At 51.5% G+C, this 14,173-nt stretch overlaps 1 protein-coding gene across 5 annotated transcripts in view; it reads left to right on the plus strand.

Moving 5' to 3' along the window:
* TNS3 (tensin 3) overlaps window positions 1-10,780 on the plus strand; it is a 358,050-nt gene extending 347,270 nt beyond the window's left edge. For all 5 annotated transcript variants that reach the window (XM_071215053.1, XM_058296654.1, XM_058296655.2 and 2 more), the window contains 4 exons: window positions 5,151-5,319; window positions 5,802-5,870; window positions 5,965-5,991; window positions 7,811-10,780. In XM_071215053.1, the coding sequence (XP_071071154.1) occupies window positions 5,151-5,319; window positions 5,802-5,870; window positions 5,965-5,991; window positions 7,811-7,955 (410 nt within the window). In that variant the 3' untranslated portion in view covers window positions 7,956-10,780. The remainder of the gene's footprint in view (window positions 1-5,150; window positions 5,320-5,801; window positions 5,871-5,964; window positions 5,992-7,810) is intronic.
* Window positions 10,781-14,173: the final 3,393 nt, after the last annotated feature.

Consider the following 14,173-nt stretch of genomic DNA (forward strand, 5'->3'; position numbering starts at 1 on the left):
CTGGGTGTGATACCCTTTGATTGTATTCATAGTAGATTAAGTTGAGGTGTCTGATTTAATTATGTTAAGATTAGGGCTTTGGTTCAACCACATCAGTAGGGTATGACTCAGGGTTGTCCCTGTCCCTTGGTGGGCTGATACAAATAGGCACTCACTCAAGAAGACACAGAAGAAGACACAGGAAGAGAGAGAGGACTCCATGGACCTGGTAGAGGAGAGAACTTTGATCCTGCAGCCCCAGGAAGAGAGATGAGACATTTGCTTGAGAAGTCTCAGAAAGAAACAAGCCCCATGCCAGCCTACAGCTGAGATGAGAATAAACTGGGCCCACGGAACCTTAAGAGGAAGGAGGGAGGAGAGACCAGGCAGAGATTGCCCACCATCTCGTTTCTACACGTGGCAGCTGACTGTGGTGAGAAAGCAGCCCTGAGTTGGACTCTGTAGGGCCTTGTCACTGTAAGCTTTTACCCCAGATAAATACCCTGTATAAAAACCAGCGGGTATCTGGTACTTTGCATCAGCACCCCTTTGGCTGACGAATACATTGCCTTTGGAAAGATTTCCAGAATTTGGGTCAGAATGTGCGGACATTTGACTTCTGCTCTGTATCGCCAAATTCACTTGAAGAAGGAGCCCAGCTATTTAGAGAGATGCACGCTGTGCATGTGATGGACGGCTTACTGTCTGCTGCCTCACTAGCACCCTTGCTCTGAGGCTTCACCCCCTGCCTACACTGCTTGCCAAGTGGGATGGGGTAGTCCTGGGCCCGGCTCGGTGTGGCAGTGCACAGTCCCACCCTTACCTGGCTGACCTACCTGCCTCAGGTGGGGTCTCTCCCTTGAAGAATGTAGGGGCCTTGTGGGGCCTCAGATGGACGGCCTGACATATCCTCATTAAAACTGCCTCCAAGATCTGCTTTGAAAAACGACAGCATTCCCTTCTGAGGAGTGCCAGCAAGGGCCGCATTTGGGGAGAAACCCTCCCCAAACATCGCCCTCCCACACGGCCCTCCACGTTTTCAGAACCCCTGCAGGTGAGGACCTGTACTGATTATGGCAGCCTGCCATTGCGGATTGATGCCAGATCCAGCGCTTGCCACCGTGGGGCAATGTTATAGTTACTAAATGAAAATGTCCTCTCTTTTTCTATTTTATCATTGAGTAATTAGCATCAATAATATCAGTGAAATCAAAGATAGATTATTCACTCTTTTAAAATAAAACTTTTAAAATCTCCAGGTACTTTCCAACTCTTGTTGGGAGGCACACCTGCTTTTCATCTCATGGTTGTCATCATAACAGGGAGACAGTTTTTATTCTGCTTCTCCCATTAGCCATTAATAATATTTTTCATGTTACCGTACCATTTTCCTGATTATTGTTTCCTGATTGTATAGCTTGAGTGGATTTATCTGACCATTCCCCTATATTTTGGACATAATTCGTTAAGAAATTTTCTCGTTATAATAAATGTGTGGTACTAAGATCTTACATCTGCAGTTTAGTTATCTCACCTGGTTATACTATTTCCTTATTTCCTTTTCTGATTTAGAAAGACTTTTAGATTTTTCTCAGAAGTAGAACATCCAGGTTATTGAGGATAGGTGTTTATGATCCTCCTGATAGATTTTGCCAGATTACCGTCCAAAATTACTATCCCAGTTTACACCAGCACATCATATAAGTGCCCCTTTCATCAGAACTCGGCAGACAGTGAGCATCAGGCAATTGTTATTTTAAGGATTTGTCGCCAACTCTGCTCTTTTTCTCAAGAGCACACGAGTTAAGACAGGCGCAGGAAGGCAGGGGCCCCCCGGCTGGCAGCCTCTGTCTCCTCAGCATGCCTTCCCTCGGGACGCCGCGAGGCCGGCCAGGGCCCACGTGCCTCGAGGGGTGTGGGAGGGGCCCTGTTGCCCTGGAATCCTTGGTCCTGCCTCCGCCATTCAGAGAGGCCCACTGATTTCCACCTGCCTCTCAGCATTTCCCTGGGCATTATCAGCATTTCTAAAAGGATGGGCTTGATCTATGACAGAGGAGAAGTGCAGACAACTTGAACACCTCACAATGGAACTAACTGGTAATCCTCCAGGAAAGGTCTTTCCTCTTCCATGCACATGGAAAGCGTCTGCTGTGGAGGTGGGCCACCATGGTGCAGTCACCGTAGCCTGGGTCTTGTCTGCCAGGGCTGCTGAGACGCAGAGAACCTCTCGCTGGCTCAAGCAACAGGAGTTACCGTCTCACGGTTTTGGAGGCCAGAAGTCAAGGTCTCGACAAGCCATGCTTCCTCCAAGGTCTCTAGGCTTCTGGAGCTTCCTCCAAGGTCTCTAGGCTTCTGGAGCTTCCTCCAAGGTCTCTAGGCTTCTGGGGCTTCCTCCAAGGTCTCTAGGCTTCTGGAGCTTCCTCCAAGGTCTCTAGGCTTCTGGGGCTGAGTGGCCACCATCCTTGGGGCTTCCTTGGCTTCCATCTTTGTCTCTGTTACATGGCAATCTGCCTCCTTCTCTCGCTTCTCACGATGCCCGCTGACTCTGGCCTCTATGCACAGCTTCTGAGTTTCCTTGGCTTACAGGGGCTCCAGCTGTAGGGCCCACCCTGATTCAATTTGGCCTCATCTAACAGGGTCTTTGAAGACGAGTTCACCGCATAATTGATACCATCTTCCAGGGTACTGTTGACAGATGGGTTCATCAGGAACATGAAGTAAGGCTCTACATGCCCTTATGGGGGATGTGCTTCTGTCCCCAGCTTCTGGCAAGTTACTTAATGTCTTCAGACCTTAGTTTCCTTACCTATAATTTGAGGATAAGAATAGAATCTGCCTTATAAGATTGTTGTTTAGATTTGATGAGATAATGTGTGTAAAATGTTCTGCCTGTGCCTAACAGGATAAGGATTCTTGTTAATAAGCAACATTTGGTTAAGCTTGATGAAGTGACAATACTTGGGGGTAAAATCTTTATAAATTCTGCTCAACAGCACAATGCCATTTTCATAATTGAAGGAAAATATCCAACTCTTTTTAATGAGAGAGAAAGCAAACTGTCAGCTGAATTTTCTTGAAGAAAAATAGCATCTCGGATGAAAGCTCCTTAATGAAGTTTGGGGAATCCTGTTCTTTAAAAGAAGCAGGAGTCTTATAGTCTCAAGTTTTCTCTGTGAGTGTTGAAAGCTCCTGGTAGTGGACAGCCGATCTAGAAAAACACTTGTCGCCCAGATCTTAGGAAGTATCTGCTACCTTTCTTGAAGACTTAGCCTTGTCGGTTGGGCCTCTTTCATTGGATAAAATGATTCCCAACAGCTTTTCCCTTGCATGGTCAGTGAAACTGATGTCCTGACTCGCTTCTCATGTTCACCCCCCATGGGTCCAAGGAGTGGCTTAGTTCTTATTAACGCATCGATACAAACACTTGTTCCTGTTTTCTTCCCCCATCGCAGTTACTCTGTGTGCTCGCTCAAGTTCAAGTTTCTTAACAGTGCAGGTTCTCAATGCCTCACAACTCCTCAAACTTTAAAAATGGACTGAACTACATACAGCCTTCGTTCTTGAGACAGCCTTCGCTATGGTTCCATAGCTCGTAAGAGGGCCCGCACATCTCCGTTATTTCCTTTCCTCTCACCCCCCTGTGTATATGTGTGTGGGGGGGTATATGGCAGTGTATGTCCTGGCTCCATTCCACCAGCGGGCCCTGCCTTTTGGGAAACCACCTCAAGTGAGGCTTGCACTGCTTGTTCGAGTGCTGTCTGTATTGGCAGGGATAAAGGGGAAGCATTTTTTTCCCTGCTTATTAAAAATTTGGAGGCCTTTAAAAATGGAGTTTAAACACCCCATGAACTCACACACAAGGACTTGCATACAGCAGAGTCGGGAAAGAGCAGCTCTGTTCCTCGGGGGGGACACATTCTTGGTCCTTGGCCAGGCAAGGCCATGGTTGCCTTCAGCTGGATGAACTTCAGCCAGAGTCTTAACGTCTGCAGGCGTCGGCAAGCCGACCTCAGTCAGACACAGCCAAAGGTCCCTTGTTGGCTTCTGCTTGAGTGGCAGTAATTCAAGCTGAAGGGAAGATCCGGGCGTTTACAAAGCCCGTTTTATGTTCGGTGGTGGTTCTTTCTCGGAGAAGAGATGCCCAAGGAGAACGCCCCCAAGCACTTCCCGGCAGCCGGAGCTGTCGAGAGCACAGGCGAGGACCCTGTGTTCTGGGTTCACCCCAAGTCAGCAGCTTGACACCCACCATGTCCAAAGTCCTGTGCCGGGCTCTTGTTTGAGATTCAAAGGCACGCTTTTCCTCACAGGATGCTCCCCGAGGTACCCAGGGCCTCCGTTCCTGGAACTGGGTTGAGATTTTGGGCTAATGCCCCGTTCACATCCAGACTGACGCTGAGGCTACAGGAAGATGTCTCCAGCGTCAACTGGAGATACCAGGTGTGATGGACTGAATCGTGTCCTCCATGAAGTCCTGGGCAGGTGGACTTCAAAGATCCTGTTTGGATGAGGCCACACTAAAGCAGGGTGGGCTTTAATCCAACGTGGCTGGTGTCCTTATAAGTAGAGGAGATTCTGGACATAGTAGAAGCCGGAGATGGAGATAGAAGATGGATCGCCATGGGATGGAAGCAGAGATGGAGCTACAAGTCAAGGAACGCGAGGATTAATTGTGGGCAAGCCACTCGCAGAACAGTGCAGGATTCTGAGAAAGCAAGCCTTGCCAATGCCTTGATACTGGGCTTCTGAGCTCCAAAACCATGAGCCCATAAATTCCTGTTGTTTAAGCCAGCCAGGGCGTCGTATCTGTCATAGCAACCCTGGCAAACCGAGACACCAGGTTTGAATCACGTTGGCAGGGATAGTCCTCCTGGTGCGTTGGGAGGGCAGGGGTGTGGCTCCCCAGGCAAACTGGTAGGGGCCTCCTTTGCTCCAGGGGCTTGTTTTCTCTCTATGGGCTTGGACAAAGGGTGCCTTTAGGCCACTTGTTCTCCAAGCATTCTGAACTGGGGGCCAAGGGCCTTGCAGTAACTCCTGGCCCAGGTCGCACAGGCAGGTCCTCCGGGTTCTGTAAACCAGCATGCATGTTTCCTGACTCACGTGCTGGATGCCTTCAGCACGTGCACTTCCTGACAGGCACGTGCCGGACGCCTTCTGCCCTCTCTGTCTTGCAGCCTGCAACGTGTGGTACTTGAACTCGGTGGAGATGGAGTCCCTCACGGGCCACCAAGCGGTCCAGAAGGCGCTGACCATCACCCTGGGGCAGGAGCCCCCGCCCATCTCCACAGTGGTCCACTTCAAGGTTTCTGCCCAAGGCATCACCCTGACCGACAACCAGAGGAAGTGAGTGCCCACAGGGCGGTAGGGAGCAGGGAGAGCAGGGCCGGGCTCCTCTGGTCTCTGCCCCTGGAAGGGGTCAAGGTCATCCAGGTCATGGGTCAGTCTCCGACGGTGAGCGTTTATGAACTCTTGGCATGTGCAAGGAGCATAGCAGCTGCCTTGACGGGGCAAGAACGTGCTGGCTGTCCTCACCCTTCAAAGTCCTCTTCCCATGTCCCCCCTACGTGGAGGGCCTTTGACTTCAGAATTAGTCATTCTTTTTCTAATTTTTTCTGGATGCCAAATATTTCTCAAAACCTGTCCTACCCAACTTTGTATTACCTGTTGACTTTGAAGGAGCATAACTGTGTTCTCCAGTTCAACTGATTGGTAAAGTGATTTCCTGTACCCAGCTCATCACACGTAGGGACCCCGCTCACGGCGGCATTCATCATCTAAGGACCAGTGACAACCCTCTTTCTCTCCCCTTGTGTTTCCCCCAACAGGCTCTTTTTCCGTAGACACTACCCTGTCAACAGCGTGATTTTCTGTGCTTTGGATCCACAGGACAGGAAGTAAGGAATTTGCATTTTCATTAAGCAATGCTAACTAAATTACCCTTTAATTAATAAAAAGTAACAATCTCTTCTTTTCTCTTTAACTCACAAGGTGGATCAAAGATGGCCCTTCCTCAAAGTGAGTTGCCAGGAATTCTGTACATTCTCGTAGTTTACCATCACCATCCAAAGTTGAATTCTGTCCCAGATTTCCAAGGAGGGCTCCTCATAAGAAAATGGCTCGGTGATGTCAATGGTTTTGGTTTTTACTTTAATTTAAAAAAAAAAAAGGAAGGTTCATGGTGTGGAGGGGGCCTGGGTCATGCTGCTGTCCTGGCTGGCCCCTCGTTGGCACAGCGTTTGCATTTGATACAAGTTATGCTGTAGGTACAGCGGGGAAGATCGTACAGCTGTGGCAGCCGTGTGGGAGAGGGGCGGACAGAAACAGTTCTGAGGTCAGTGGGGGGTTCGGGGAAGAACCTCCTGTGGACGTGCACACAAGCGGGGGGCGGGGGGCATTTGATGCCCGTCACGGGCAGAGTTGTCCTTGCGTCCCCGCTTGGGGCGGCTCTGGCCAAGTGCCGTCTCGCCCCTTCTATAAAGCGGACCTTTCCTTGTCCTCCGAGTCCCCGAGCCCTTGGCTTCGGTGCGGTCTCACCCCCGCGGCCTCCCGCTCGTCCCTCTCCCCGCCGCCGGCGGTCCCGGCGTTGCGGGATCGGCCACAGCCGGGGCAGGCTGGGGTGTCCTCTCCCCTCCCTCCCTGAGGGACGGCTGTCCTGATTCCCACACACCAGCTTCATCTGGATTCAGTTACCCCAAAGGCTGACCCGCAGGTGTCCTCTCCCAAGGGTCTCACTGGTCTGGGGATCAGGTCCCCCAGCCTCCCGGGTGGGCTGTGGGCTCTGGGCCCCCTTCCATGTGCCGGGCAGGGTCATCAGGGAACTTTCCATCGCTTTGGGCTTACGTGATTGCCATTCCCTGGTCTCCTCCGTGGGAAGGAAACTGCCAGGCTCCAACAAAATCTCCCGTTCGTCTAAAGAGAAGACCTTTACCGGGGATCTTTAGATCCAGCCCGTAGTAGTTACTGAGTTACATTCAGGACTCAAAAGCTTGGGTAAGGTGATGGTTTCAGTTCTTCTCAGAAAAAAATAACTATAAACAGCCCCCCTGGCTAGATGTAGCTTGTGACTCAGGTTTACAAAGCCCGAGAAGGGAGACCATGGAGTGTTTCCTGACTTGGTGTTGTCATTTTTATTAAGCTTTCTCTTTCAGTGGAGTCAATATTCCTTCTTTATACAGTTTCAATCTTTGCACATGCTTTTTTAAGAGCAGGTTTCTGCTCTTCATCTAGTCATCTGCAAACACATGGGCTTGTTTTCACCTGCCTCTGGGAGTCTGGAGGTCGAGGCAGGGTTTGGGGAAGCCCGGACATCATCTCAGGGATCAAAATTGGGCGGTTAAGACTTGGGATCTTGATCGCGCTTTTGAAGCTGGTTTGTTCTGTGCTCAAGAGCCCGCTGGGTCCGACTTAATGGGACAGGTGGCCTCTTGAGGGAGCTGGGAAGTTCTCAGGCTGCAGGGCCTCTTCCCCTCAGAGCCCCAGGGGGCTAGGAATCCCACTGAGGTGTCCCAAGCACTCCTGTCGGTGGTCTCGTCCCCAGCCCCCGTAATAGTAGCCTGAGCCCCTGCTTTGACCCAGGCCATAGCCCCAGGGCTGAGAAGGCCCCTCGACTCCCCGCGACCTCAGGGCCCTCACCTGCTCGCTGCAAGTCCCGCCCGGTCCGTGCAGGGTTTGTGGGGGTCACGGGCAAAGCGCTCGGACCGGGCAGGCTGCCGGGCACCCGGCGGGCCTTTCGGGAATGGCGGTTTGAGCTGCCCCCAGTGGTGGCCGGTGGGCGCAGAGGGCAGGGGCGGCTCTGCGGGCTGCTGGCCCGTCTCACCTCGCTTTCCTCTTGCAGGGTCTTCGGGTTTGTGGCCCGAAAGCAGGGCAGTGCCACGGACAATGTGTGTCACCTGTTTGCGGAGCATGACCCCGAGCAGCCCGCCAGCGCCATCGTGAACTTCGTGTCAAAGGTCATGATCGGCTCCGCCAGGAAGGTCTGAGTGGCCCTCTCACCCCAGCCCCCTGGAGGACTTCCACAGACCTTCGGACATCGGTGGGACGACGACGGGGCCACCCCTTTGTCGCAGACTGGTAAACCCAGGAACCCCGGGCCCAGAGGAGAAGGCGCTTCCAGCTTGACAAACAAGGACAGCACACCTCCCTGCCTGCCAGCCTTTCCTGCAAGAACCTCGCGTCGGACACGTTCTACAGCCTCGTGCTCCGGGGGCAAAAGTCCTCGGGCACAGGGCCCACGCTGGGAAGAAGTGCGCAGGGGCACGCCACAGAAGGGGTGGCCGTCCCCTCGTCCTCGCCCGCCAACGCTGCTGGGACGAGGAGGAGGGGCTGGCTCACCCTGCAGAGGCACAGGGCCCGCCGTGCCATCCGCAGAAATCCGTCTCCCGCGGACGCCCCGAAACGCAGCAGGCTTCCCTCAGCTTCGCCTTTCCCACGGTGGAGAGTGGGAAACCCGAGAAGGGGTGCATGTTTGATGAAGGTTAGTGTAGGTCTTGGAGGGACTTGAATGCCGTGACGATGTGATGTGCTATGGAAGGGTGAACGAAGCCTCTGAAGAGTTACGAGTCCCAAACTTCACGTGGTGAAGACCCCCATGCTCATGCAAAGGGGTCTTGAGTGACGGAGCTGAACCCGAGAACACTTAACGGCCGTGACGGGGTGAAACGAGAAGTCGGAAGTAAGATGCCATTGCTATTATAACTGATAGTTTACCTATGCCAAATTATTTATGACAGAAGTTTGCCATTGCTGTACTGTACATGTACCCAAATGCTGCAGCCTGTCTAGCTTTGATTTCAGGAGGATTGTCAGCGTGGAGGACACTCTGCAGGTGCCTTGCCGTACAAAATAGACGGGGCAGTGGACGGTGGGGGATACTGTTAAGTCTCGAATACTCTATGTTACCAAAAGGCTGTTTTGCTTCAAATAGCCTGCCCCAATTGTTTAATCATTGATGGGTCTTTTTACAGAATTGTGGACGACATTGTTTCTGATGGGAAAAGTCCAGGAAGGATCAGAAACGACTAGGTTCAGACTCCACATTCCTTAGCATCTGCTCCTCCTTTGTCACTCTGAGGCCTGTCTTGCATTACGTAAAGCACGTCTGACCTGCAGATACAGGGGTATCTCACGGGCCGCTCCTTGCCACATGTGTTTGTGTTGAGATCCTCTGTGTGTGAGGTCCTTGGACAGAAGGGAGGGAGGCAAGGCAGGCAGAAGTGAAAGAATATTCTCAATACTTAGCGCTGTTTTTGAGTGCTACTTTCCCCTATCACCTTAGCCCCCAAATCAGGTGTGTTATTTCATGCTTACATGGATATCCCAGTGCAGTGAGTTTTCCACCCAAATCTGTCCATGGCCACAGGTTGGTGAGATGTGATGATCCTAGGGAGAGTTGGGGCTGGCCAAAGCCCTAGCAGAGGCAGCGTTTCCCTCCTCCTCCAGCCCCGCGTGCCTGCTCTGTGGATAGCTGCGTGGAGCGTAACCTGTCGAGTACTTCCCATTCTCTCCTTTCAGACACCAGCTCTTCGATCACACAGATCTTACAGGCAGTTGTTACCCAGGTAGGGTTGCCAACTTAATGCTTTGTGAATTCTCTGTTTTAAAATGAGGGGCAGAGAAAGCAATGAGCAGAGTTGGACTCAGCTGAACGGCAGTGGGTATTGTACATATATGTGTGTATATACAAAAGCAGGTGGATGTTCCACCTTTTAGCTCCTATTGATGCACCAAAGGCAAGTGCCTCATTTCTGTGCCAAATGTTTGCCCTGGTCTTCACAGACCTTCTTCCCTGACACTTGTTGGCATGTGCCGGCATCTTCTAGGGGCCCTGATCTCTTCTGCGGAGGCATCTAGCATTTCGGGTCAGGTACTGGGTACGAGGGAGCAGAGGTCTGTGCTCTCACCAAGAGGTCGCCTCCTGTTGATGGCTGCTACCCAAGTTTGTCCCAAAGACCACAGGCCAGATCCCTTATCCTGCTAACGAAGGACAAGAGGGATTGTTTAGAAATTCAGGCAAGTCGGGTGTGATATTGAAAGGCATAACCTACCAGTGCATTATAGAGACGTCAGGGCATCCAGCAACAGTCCTTGTTCAGAGTGTTCAAGAAACCACAAACGTGCTTTCTCACCTGACCGACCAGGTGTGATTCCTGTTTGCAGTGGTTGAGAGCACCAGGGAATTTACTCCCAAGAAATGAGCTCCCTCTGAGGAGCTGAAGGAAACCAGCTTGCCTGGCTTCTGGTGAGCTGGTCTACCAGACATCTCTCCTGGTACGTTAGCATGTGTATTAAAAGAGAACAAGGGTGACCCCAGGTACTCCCGGCCTGTCCATTGTACACAGAAATCATGAGCAAGCCCCAGCTGCCCAGCTCACTTCTGGGCCCATGCGAGAAGGGGCGTTCCCAGGCAGCCTGCCTCTCTGGGCCCAGTTGGGCATCGTCGATGGCCTGTCCTGGAGAGCAAATGCTGGTAAGTTCACAGTAACTATTTGCAACAAATATTATATCCAGGGTCCTTTTAACCTACTTGTTAAATGTGTTGTTGTAATCCTCCAGTGTTAAACTCTAACCATGTTAAAAGTCACACCGCATTAAAGGGTTCCGTGTGTATTCCTCACGTCAGAGACCTTGTAATGTCTCTTTATCTGCCTTACTTATTAGTGAATATTTTTATCTTTCCTGATACTGTAAAGAATATATCCAGTATGTAAATGAATGTTCTATAAATCCTTTGTATAGTCGTTTTCTCTGCTCTTTAAATATCATCTCTATTCAGAGTATAATAAAATTATGAACTTGGTAAGCCTCAGTGAGACGGATGTTAATTATGTTGTGTGGGGGCACTCCAAATGGTTCACTCTGTTTTTATTTATTTATTATTTTTATTCCCCTGAGCTGGTTTTTTCGCTTGTTTTGCTTGTTTTTTTTTTTTTAGGAGGCATCAGGAACTGAACCCAGGTGCTCAACTGCTTGAGCCACATCCACTTCCTATTTTCTATTTTTATACCAGATGATTAAGGATCTAAGTGTGTGCATGTGTGTGTCTGTGTGTGTTTATTTGGGTGTTGAGGGGGTTTGCTTAGGGATCAGTGGATTCAGGTATATATTCATACGTGTTTTGCCTTCTGAAATGTATTTTACGATGTCTGACCACAGACCTCTGGAAAGTTACCGTTTTAGTTTCTTAGGCCACTCAAGCAAACACCATGAAATGGTCTGGCTTAAATGACGGGACTTGATGTGCTCATGGTTTTGAAGCCTGGAAAATGTCCAGATGGAGGCCTTGACCCGAGGGCTGGCCTTCTAGGGCTGGCTGCCCCTGATCCTTGGCTCCTCTGGCACACGGCCAAGCACGTGGAGGCACCATGTGGCCTCTCTTCCCGGTTCCATTACAGCTTCTTGCTTCAGTGGCTTTCTCTCTCTCTCTCTCTCTGAAATCATTCTGCTTATAAAAGACTCCAGTAAGAGGATTAAGACCCCCGACTGGGCTCAGCCACACACACCTTCACTGAAGGAACCTCCTCGAAAGGTCCTACTTAACAGTGGGTTCACAGGAATGGGTTACGTTTAAGACCATGTTTTCCTTGGGTACGTATGGCTTCGTGCCACCATGGTTATATTTAAAGATTCCAAAAATGACCATAGTGATAAGGGTCGACGATAGATATTCTGGCATGTTTTTGATGTTGATTGGAATAGGCGTGTGCAAGTGTGAGCTCACATACACACAAAGTTCTTGGTGTTGGGCCAGCCCCTGATGGGTTCTTCCCCATGTCCACCTAGTTGGGACCGAACCTGAAGGTCAGGCACCGGGTGGGTTCACTTACCTGTTCAACAGGTGCCAGGTGACAGGCCAGGGGCCCAGTCCCCTGCCCTCAGCACCCATGAGCCGGCAGGGGTGAGCCACTGCTGCTCCTCCCTCTCTGCTCTGGCCTGGCCTTTCTGTCCTGCCCTGCTCGCTCTGCCTCGCTCCCTCTGTCTTGGACAACGCAGTTGGGTCTTAGCCCCCTTCCCCTCTGCCCTCCTTTTATCTCCCACCTGAATTGGTGTGACTTAAGACGAGGACACAGAACCGCTCACCCCATTCCCCTGAGGTCCAAGTCCAGGGCAGTTCTGTTGCTTACATGCGTGTGGTGGTCACTCGGCAGCACCAGGCCCTGCACTGCTCACGCAGAAGATGGGAGTCATGCCCGGCCCCAGAGAGGGCACAGCGCAGGCCTTCCTCAAATGGTATTTACTGCAATTGTGAGCTGAAGGGCTGAGGTAACCTTTGGTGGCCACTTCTGCTCCAGATTGGGAAAGAAAGAATACTTAGGGCCCATTGTGGCCATGGACAAATACTAAAGGTCTAAATTAGCCTCTCCCTGCCAGCCTTAGGTCCACATTTCATCTTAGCATTCAGAGCCAGTGGAGGCTTTTAGCTGTCCACTCTGAAGAAAGAAACACAAGACAGCGGCGGACTTAGCCCAGTGGTTAGGGCGTCCGTCTACCACATGGGAGGTCCGCAGTTCAAACTCCGGGCCTCCTTGACCCATGTAGAGCTGGCCCATGCGCAGTGCTGATGCACGCAAGGAGTGCCCTGCCACGCAGGGGTGTCCCCCGCGTAGGGGAGCCCCACATGCAAGGAGTGCACCCCGTAAGGAGAGCCGCCCAGCGCGAAAGTGCAGCCTGCCCAGGAGTGGCGCCACACACACGGAGAGCTGACACCACAAAATGACGCAGCAAAAAGAAACACAGATTCCCGTGCCACTGACAACAAAGGAAGCAGATGAAGACACAGCAAATAGACATAGAGAACAGACAACCGGGGTGGGGGAGAAGGGGAGAGAAAGGAATAAAAAAATCTTAAAAAAAAAAAAACACAAGAAGTATCAGTTCTCACCCCTCGTGTGTTGGGAAGATGAACTTGGGAGACTTTCCAGCTCTCTGAGCTCCAAGCTAGGGGCCTTGGAGTGGAAGCAAGAGGTGGCGGGGCAGGTTGAATTTTGCTGAGCAGGAAGTTTCCAATGGCCCTGTGAAGCCAGTCTGCTTAAGTCCCCAACAAATGTTGCAGTGGGTTATTGGGCTGATGGGGGCCTGTGTTCAGGGTGGTTGGGGTGCATGTCTCAAGACCACCTAGATTAATCACCGTCCCACCACTTACAGAAGGCAATTGTCCTTAGACCTCAGACCAGGTCCCTCTCGGGACATGGGAGCCCCCCGTGACCAGAGGCCTCCAACTGGACGCACCTCCCAGCCCACTGCCCATCATTCAGCACCTGATTATGTTAGGAGCCTTCACGTCCGTGCCTGTTGGCCCCCATTCAGGTGTGCTTGTACCAGGATGGTGGGATGAACTGCCCGATGGGCATGGAGAGGTCAGACTTCACAAGGCGGGGGCATTTGCACCAAGCTTTAGGGGATGAGGTGGCATTTTCCAGGTGAATTTGGGACATGGGGCGGTGCAAGAAAAGGACATTGCACTAACAGGGATTGGCCTTACTGGTGAGCAGGAAAAGTGGAGCAATCACTAAAGGCCCTAAAGTTTCTGAGGAGCTAGAGGCCATAGTGCCAAGCCTGGCCTTAGGCAAGACTGGGGCGGGAGTGGGTTTGCCTGAGACCTATCACCGGCTGCCATGACTGTGGCATCCAAAAAAGTGATTCCACCCCCACAATCAGCCTGGCCCAGGGGCCTCTGTTCCTGCAGGTCTGAGACTCCTAAGACACCAGGGTGACTGAGGACACTAGTTAGGGGGATCGGGCCACAACGGCACCCAGCCAGGGAAGCGTCTGCATTTCTGCAGACCTGACACCCGTTGTCCACTCAGAACTGCCTAGAGGCCCATCAAGGGAAGCCTCTTCAGCCCCCACTCAGGCAGCACCGGCAGGGACCAGTGAGAGTCCAGAAGGGCCGGATAAAGAAACAGACCAAAATAATATTGGAGAGGCTCTGAAATTCAACTGTCCCTGGGACCACAGCCCACAAAAGCAGCCCAGGACCTGCATGCTCAACCTAAATAGGGTAAGTGTTGGCTAAACTAAAAGATTTAAATAGGGCATGGGGAGGCAGTGAGGCTGACAGCAAATAGACCTACAGTCTCCTAACATAGCACATAAAATGCCCAGGATCTAACTGAAAATCACCCCAGATCCCAAGAACCAGGAAAATCACAGCCTGAAGAAGAAAAGACAATACCAGTGCCAAAACCAAGATGAATGAGAT

Source organism: Dasypus novemcinctus, chromosome 5 (assembly GCF_030445035.2).
Source record: "Dasypus novemcinctus isolate mDasNov1 chromosome 5, mDasNov1.1.hap2, whole genome shotgun sequence".
Taxonomy (NCBI): Eukaryota; Metazoa; Chordata; class Mammalia; order Cingulata; family Dasypodidae; genus Dasypus; species Dasypus novemcinctus.